Source organism: Aethalodelphis obliquidens, unplaced genomic scaffold, assembly GCF_003676395.1.
Source record: "Aethalodelphis obliquidens isolate GAN/ISIS:26980383/991018 unplaced genomic scaffold, ASM367639v1 scaffold9, whole genome shotgun sequence".
Lineage (NCBI taxonomy): Eukaryota > Metazoa > Chordata > Mammalia > Artiodactyla > Delphinidae > Aethalodelphis > Aethalodelphis obliquidens.
The window spans coordinates 52,686,729-52,693,965 of NW_020837953.1; the positions used below are offsets into that span (position 1 = coordinate 52,686,729).

The window sequence follows — 7,237 nt, forward strand, 5'->3', positions numbered from 1 at the left end:
CCTCCTGGTCACCCCAGGCGGGACCCTGGAAGACAGAGATGGACACTCAGCCACAGGCCCGCAGAGCCCAGGAAATGTGTTTATTGTTCAAGGGGCTCATATTGCTGTATGCGGCCTGCGCTGCACGTGTGCCCAGCTCAGTGCAGGATCCAGAAATGACACCACAGCCACGGGAAGGAAGCCCGATTCGTGCCCGCCCCCGCCGGGAGTGTGCCTGGCTGGGCAAGGCAAGGAGGTGTGCACAGCTCAGGCTGGGGGTCTGCACCTGCTCAGAAAGTCCCCCCCCCATAAGTGCTCTGCATCACCCCTCGGTCCCTCCAGGTCTAGAGAGTCCAAGTTGGCCCCTTACCCACGGGCAACGCCAGTGTCCACCCTGTCGCTCCCCAGTGCCCCTAGCACGGTGGGAGGACACCCAGGAGGGCAGCTTGGTCCCAGAGACAGGACACTTTAAAAGTAAACGGAGAGACTGGCAGCTGCAGCCTGCTCACCACCAGTCAATAAATAAACGAGTGCATAAATAAACGGCACACACAAACAAACACCGAGGAAGAAACACAGAAAGCCGCGGCCTAGACGCGCGGAGACTGGACAGACGGCCCCGGACGTTCCTGGTGGGGGCCGAGCCCCGCCCCACGCGCAGGGGAGGCAGGCGCTGGGCCCAGGGGGCTTAAGGCACGTGGGAGGCCGCGGGCGGGTCTCTGCGCAGCCGCACCACGGGTCAGAGGCTGGTGGACGACACGGACAGCGTGGGCGAAGAGGGCGGCGGGAAGTTGAGCAGCTCGAGCACTGCCACGCCCACGCTGCTGCGCCGCGTGAACATGCAGGACGCGGCCACCCACTTGTTGGTCCTCGGGTTGTACTTCTCAATGGAGTTGAGGCTGGAACTGCCATCGTTGCCCCCTACGGCGTACAGCCAGCCATCCATGGACACCAGGTCGTGTGTGCTCCTGCCGGCAGGGCGGACAGGGAGAGGTAAGGGGCGAGGCTGGGGGTGAGGAGGGCGCAGGGCCGGGTCTGGGGCGGTAGACATCTGAGGAGCCTCAGGGGGCGGGGCCTTGGGAGGTATCATGGGGGCGGGACGGATGGGAGAGGGAAATGAGCCGGTGAGGCGGGGCCTTGGCATGATGGGGGCGGAGCCTTGGAGCAGTGGGGGCGGGGCCCTGGAGGGAGAGACCTGGGAAGGAGGTGGGGGCACACGCCGCGCAGGGGTGAGAGCCTGGGACACATCTGTCGGGGTCGGGGGTGCAGACCGCTGTGGTGGTGACAGGTGTGGGGGCCAGCACACCTTCGGATGTTCATGGGCGCCACACTCTCCCAGGCACCCGCCTTGGGGCTGTATCTCTCCACAGAGTTGAGGCAGCTGGTGCCGTCATTGCCACCAGCCACGTAGAGGGCCCCCTCCAGCACCGCCACACCCGCGGAGCTGCGCCGGCTCAGCATGGAGGCCACGGGCGTCCAGGAGCTCACCTGCGGTGGAGGGACGGGCTGGGGGCAGACCCACTACCAGCCTCCCTCCGTCTCCACGTGCAGGACTCTAGTCCAGGGTGGGATGTCTGTGGGACAGGGTGGACGTAAAGGGATGACCCTCCGGGGGATGGGGGTGGCCAGAGAGTGATGGCCCGAAGTAGCTCTGGGGAGGGGAATGTGTGATTGGGGTGTTTCGCACCTGGGGCTCATACTTCTCCACGGTGGCCAGGTGTGACGAGCTGTCATAACCGCCCACGGCATACAGGTTCCCATCTGCAGAGAGTCAACACACCCATGGTGCACCTGCTGTGTGCGGGGGTCCCTGGGGTGGGAGCTATGCAAAGCAGTCACCCACCGAGCATGGCCACGCGCACATATCGCCTCCGGGTGCTCATGGCGGCGATCGACGTCCATGTTCCCGTCAGGGGGTCGTAGCGCTCGGCACTGTAGACACCAGGACGGCTGCTGACCTTGAGCAGTGGCAGAAAGGCAGTCCCGGCCCCACGACCTGCCCTCCCCCGAGGAATGACTAAAATTCTGTGCTAGGCAGTCACGGAGGCTGACCCCAGAGTCCCACTGGAGCAGGAAGCAGGGCCTGCTGGGTGGACACAGGCCACAGGCTACCTGGATAATGCTGGGCGAGTGTCCACCTGGGCCCAGCCCCTGGCCTGGTGGGAAGGATGCCAGAGAGGAAAGAAGGGACCACTGGGCTAGCCCAGATGAAGAGGCACAGGGGACCCTGGTGACCTGACTCAGGCAGGGTCCCCCTTGGTTCCCCTCAGGCAGGACCTCTGCGGTCCTGGTGCAGCCACACCTGCTAAGCCAACCCTGAAAGGCCACCCGGCCCTGACCCCAGCCACTACCTGTTGAGGCAAGAGGCCCCATCGTAGCCACCGGCTGCATACAGGAGCCCGTGCAGGGCAGCCACACCCAGGCAGCTGCGCCTTGTGCCCATGGACACCTCAGGCTGCCAGGTGTTGGTCACAGGGTCGTAGGACTCTACGGTGGCCAGGTCTGAAGTCCCATCGTAACTAGGGGAGGGGTTCGCTGCCGGTCAGGGTTGGCCCAGTGGGCACATGCCAAGCCCCTGACCCGAGCCCAGCCCCCACTCTTACCCGCCCACGGCATACAGCCGGTTCCCGACTGCCGCCACGCCCACCCGGGCCCGGCGCGCGGACATCGAGGCCACCACATGCCAGCGGTCAGCGCGTGTGTCGTACGCTTCACAGTCGCCGTGGATGGCGAACAGGCTCCCACCACCTAGGCAGGGGGAGGTGATGGGGCAGGACAAGGGGCCAGGGACACAGTGGGCTAGGAGGCTCTAGCACAGCCCGAGGCTGAGGGCCTGGAGGCTCCAAGGGCAAGTGGGGCCAGTGACTGGTGAGCAGGTCACACCGCGGTGGATGGAAGAGCAGGTGTGGGGTGAGCGCAGGGTGGCCTCGGCACGGGGTGGGGGGGCTTGTGCTGGGCTTGTGGGTAGGGACACAGGGCGTAGGGCAGGGATGGGGGACCGGACGGGACGGGTGGGCGTACCCACAGCGAAGAGCACAGGGCCAGCGCCCTCACAGCGCCGGGGCCGGGTGCGGCTGCTGCCCAGGACGCCCCTCTGCTCGGGCAGCAGGTGGAACTTGAGGGCCTCAATGAGTAGGTCCTTGCAGTCTGGGTGGTGCCGCACCAGGCTCTCGGCGTCCACGTGGCCCAGCAGGAAGTCCCGGCTCAGCAGGGGCAGGCGTACACACTTCATCAGCTGGGGTGTGGTAGCACGCCTGCTATGGTCGGGCCTGCTCATGTGTCCTGGACCCTCCTCAAGACACATGCCTGCATCACCCCTGTGGGATCTCTGGACACAGAAGGGCCCAGGCACGCCTGATCCTCAGTTACTGCATCCCCTCCCACGCACCGCAGGCCCCCCAGCGCCTGGCCTCACCCGAGGAACGTGCTGCCTCCGGGTATCCACGTCGTGCTTGACCCAACTCAGGACGGCACGGTAGACGTCCTCCTCTGAAGGCACGTTCAGGCTGTCGCTAGAAACCAGTTCCAGCACCTGGGGGTGGGGACCCTCAGACCTGAGATCTGGGGAGGGGCTTGGGGACCCATGGAGCCCTGAAGGTGCCTGGGAGGGAGAGTCCAAGGGGGCCCAGTGTTCCTATGAGGAAGACCCAAGCAGGGTCAGGAGTCACAGACCCAGTTCCCAGGGGCCTAGCTCCAGAGCAGTCCTGGGAGTACGGAACCAGGCACGGGAGACTGTGGGCAGGTGTGTAATCAGAAGAGGAGAGTGTCAGGTATCAATGGTGATAGCTTGTGTGGGGTTAGAAAATGGGAGTGGGGGGTTCCCAGGGGATGGGTGGCGGGGTTGGAACGTCAGTCAGAGACTGGAGATAAAGACTAAGGGGCAAAAGACCAGGTCTTATGGGCCCAGATGATGGGGGCCGGGGGGCCAAGGCTGGTACTGGGGTCTGGCGATTGGGTCAGGGTTGGGGTCCGAGTCAAGGTCCAGGCTGTGCTCCAGCTGCCACGTTACCTGCTTCAGCGGCAACAGCATGAACTCCTCAGTCTTGGCCACGTCCACGAAGTGCTGCAGCACGTACCTGTGTGCCGCCTTGAGCAGGTCACTGCACGAGTGTGTGTCGGCGAAGCCCCGGATGCCCAGACAGTTGGAGGGGTCGAGCTGACTCAGCAGGAACTTGCAGCAGGCATCACGGACCCCATTCAGCTGCAGAAGGCTGGCGGCCGGGAGCAGAGTCTATGGGGCAAGGTGGGAGAGAGGGCCAGGGGAGCAAGGACAGAGAAATGGACGTGAGGACTGAAGGGGTGGCAGCAGTACAGGGGATGCTGGGGGCGTGGGGAGAGCAGAGGCACAAGCACGGTAGCGGTACAGGACATGAGAGGTGAGGCAGCCTCACCTGCACGTTGCCTTCCCCCACCACGATCTCGGCCGTGTACGCAAACTGCACCAGCTGGTCCAAGGCCTGAGGGTCGATATCGTGCAGCGTCACATGCGTCTGACGGCTCTCACTCATCTCATCTGTGGGGACAGCAGGTCAGGCTGGTCCCCACCTTGGAAGAGCTGCAGAGTCCCCCAAGTGCCCGGACCCGATGGGGCAGTACTTGCTTGTGAACATGGCGTGGAAGTAGGGGCTGCAGGAGGCCAGCACCACCTTGTGTGCCCGGATCTCCTTAGCAGCCACGTGCAAGACGATGTCACACAGGAGGCCGCGCTGCCGCATGCGGCTCATGGCCACGAAGGCATCGTGGTAGTGCCGCTTGGAGTTGTGGGATACGGTGTGGCCCTCGCGGCTCAGCAGCTGCACTGCACCCTCCATGGGGCCCGTGGGCCGGGCCTGCCGGGGCCGGGCACGCTCTGCCTCGGGGCTGTAGGTGGGCAGTGGCCTGGTCACGGTGTGCTCTGCAGGGAGCTGCTCACCCACCCCTGAGACCCTAGGCAGGGCCTGGGCACCCAGGAGGCCACCCGCCCCCAGCAGCCCGAACCAGGTTTCCATCAAGGACCCACTCCCCTCGGGACCTCCCCTGCTCTCCAGGCGCTACCGCACTCTGCTCCCTCGCATCCAGGGAGCCCAACTAGACTCTGCTCCAACCTGCTACCAGAGTGAGGTCGGATCCCACGGCAGACCCCGGTCCGTCATTGAACCCGTACATCTTCCTCTGCCGCGACCCCTGCTCAAATCAAGCACCACACTTCCCTCCGCCCGGGGGCCTCCGTGAAGAACCCGGCTCTCTAGACCCTCCTCGCGACTAGGCTCTCTGTCCATCGCTGGCAACCCTTCTCGTGCCCCCATCAGAGTCCGGTGTTCTCGGCACGGGCAGGGCATGAGGGAAGTGCACGAGGTGAAACCGGTCCGTACTGACCGGTGGCTCTGAAGCAGACCCCTACACCGACCAGCAAGTGTGACCTCTCTTGACCGCCAACCCCCCATCATTCAGACAGGCCGCCCGAGTCTTTGAACGGCGCAGCCGGAATTCAAGGGCGGTGGGAGGGGACAGAGCCTCCGGGAGCAGACTCCTCGGGACGCCCTGCCCCGCGCCGAATGTGTGCGCGGGTAACGCAGGGGACCTGGACCCTCCGCGGTAGGGCCGAGCCTGCGGGGCACGAGGTCGCCCCCTCCCGGCAGCCTGCCAGGGTCGGCGCGCCCCTCCCTCCCTCCTTCCCCCCTCCTCCTCGGCCCTGGCCAGTCACGGTCCCCAGGCCCCCGGCCCACTCACGCTGCCGGCTGCGGCGGCGGCGGCGGCGGCGGCGCCTCGGGCGCGGGCCCCGGGCTGCCGTGCTCTGGACTTTGCGTCCTGCCGGCCGGGCGCTCGCTGCGCGGCTGCATGGGTTCGGCCGCCGGCCCGCCGCCGATCCGCGGAGGACGCTCGGACAAGCGGACGCCGAACGGCTGGAGGGCTGCTCGGCGGTGGCGGCAGGCTCTGCGTTCCTCGCTCCCGCCGCTTGCCCGCAGCCGCTGTTTCTCGGCGCCGCCCGCTCCGCCTCCCGCGCTCCCCCGAGGTTTCGGGGGCGCCGCGTAGCGCGCGAATCCTCCCAATGTTTCGGCGCTCCGCCCGCCTCCTCCTCCAGGAAGCCCCCCGGGCCCCGCCCGCCGCCTATCCCCAAGAAACCTCCTGGACCTTCCGCCCGCCTCAACTCGTTCAAGAAGCACCCCTCTCCCCTTTCGGGGCCCCGCATCTCCTGGGGGGCCGAATGGCCCCACGTGATGCCCCTGGGACCTGAGCCAGCCGGGGGCCGCGTCTGCCCTCCTCTCTCCAACCCCACGCAGGCCACTTTGCCGTCTGGCCTTGATCTGGACGCTGGCTGCAGAGCGGGAGAGGGGGTGGGGTGCACGCCCTGGGCGCTGTGGGGTCCCCTGTCTTGGGATCTGGCTGTCCAGGCCCGCGGACCTCCGCCATTAGGACGAGTGGGGGGAGGGGAGGGCATAGGTTGGCTTCCCCACCTCCTTCCTTCCCCAAGGCAACCTTCCAGCCTCCGGGCCTTTGCACCTGCAGGCTGTTCCACAGATAGGGCAGAGCAAAAGTGGCTGTCCCCGCCGGGGCCGGCCTGGGTACTTAGGCAGATGTGTTCGTAGCTGAATTCCCAGTAGAGGACTCGCTGGACTGAAATACCAGCCATCCTCTTTCAGGGAGATTTGGCCAACCTGGTTTCAGTAACAGTGCTCGGGTCTGTCCGCTGTCTCACCCCTCTGGCTCCCCCAGCGCAGGTGCTATGGGGCTGTCCAGTGAAGTGGAAACAGCTCTCATCGTTCTGATCCTCATCAGAGTGTCATTTATCAATTCGCAAACAGCTCATCTATAGCATCACCATTTCTATTTTCGTCTGTTTTTTCTACTAAAGATTGTTGGCTTTTTATTATTGATTTGTAAGAGCTCTTTGTATAGAAGTCCTCTCTGACACATGTTTCCCCCCATGCATTTTTTCCGTGGTCAATGCACTGACATCCTCACAGGCACGTGTTCACGGAACCCATGGAGGGGGCGGGGGGGGGGTGTGCTGTGGGCTGGGCTGGGCGACGGTGACCCGGCCCGGCCCTCCCCCAGGTCGGTGTCGTTACTAGTGCCTTTTTTGGTAAACGTCACAGATTTGTGAGCGGAATGGCGGGATTCCGCCCTACGCAGTCCTGCCGGGTGCTGGAGCTCCGCAGTCTGTCCCTCAGCGGAAACGAGCGGGAGCCGTGACTGAACCAGGCCTGCGCAGGGAGCTTTCATCCCGCGTGCCACCCTGGGAGGCCGAGCGCCTCCCGCCCAAAAAGAGATCCGAACG

At 65.2% G+C, this 7,237-nt stretch overlaps 1 protein-coding gene across 2 annotated transcripts; it reads right to left on the bottom strand.

Annotated features, from left to right (window-relative positions):
* Positions 1 to 57: 57 nt before the first annotated feature.
* Positions 58 to 6,302, bottom strand: KLHL17 (kelch like family member 17). Of its 2 annotated transcripts, XM_027110664.1 has the most exons (12): positions 5,689 to 6,300; positions 4,580 to 4,839; positions 4,371 to 4,492; positions 3,989 to 4,210; positions 3,395 to 3,511; positions 3,001 to 3,214; positions 2,583 to 2,727; positions 2,331 to 2,498; positions 1,823 to 1,911; positions 1,667 to 1,740; positions 1,286 to 1,467; positions 58 to 947 (listed from the first exon to the last, which is right to left on the bottom strand). In XM_027110664.1, the coding sequence occupies exons 1-12, from the start codon at positions 5,796 to 5,798 to the stop codon at positions 719 to 721; spliced, it is 1,932 nt and encodes a 643-aa protein (XP_026966465.1). In that variant the 5' UTR covers positions 5,799 to 6,300; the 3' UTR covers positions 58 to 718. The 2 variants fall into 2 exon arrangements, with proteins under 2 accessions (XP_026966465.1, XP_026966466.1); XM_027110665.1 differs by lacking the exon at positions 58 to 947 and having other exon boundaries at positions 1,350 to 1,553; positions 3,001 to 3,307; positions 5,689 to 6,302.
* Between the last annotated feature and the right edge of the window lie 935 nt (positions 6,303 to 7,237).

Excerpts from the sequence above, each read along its gene's own strand:
- KLHL17 (XM_027110664.1), bottom strand. The coding sequence starts at position 5,798 with ATGCAGCCGCGCAGCGAGCGCCCGGCCGGCAGGACGCAAAGTCCAGAG. Across the intron at positions 1,912-2,330 it reads GGGGCCTCTTGCCTCAACAG|TGCCGAGCGCTACGACCCCC; the intron begins GTAGTGGCTGGG and ends TGGTGTCTACAG. Across the intron at positions 1,741-1,822 it reads TGTGCGCGTGGCCATGCTCG|ATGGGAACCTGTATGCCGTG; the intron begins GTGGGTGACTGC and ends GACTCTCTGCAG.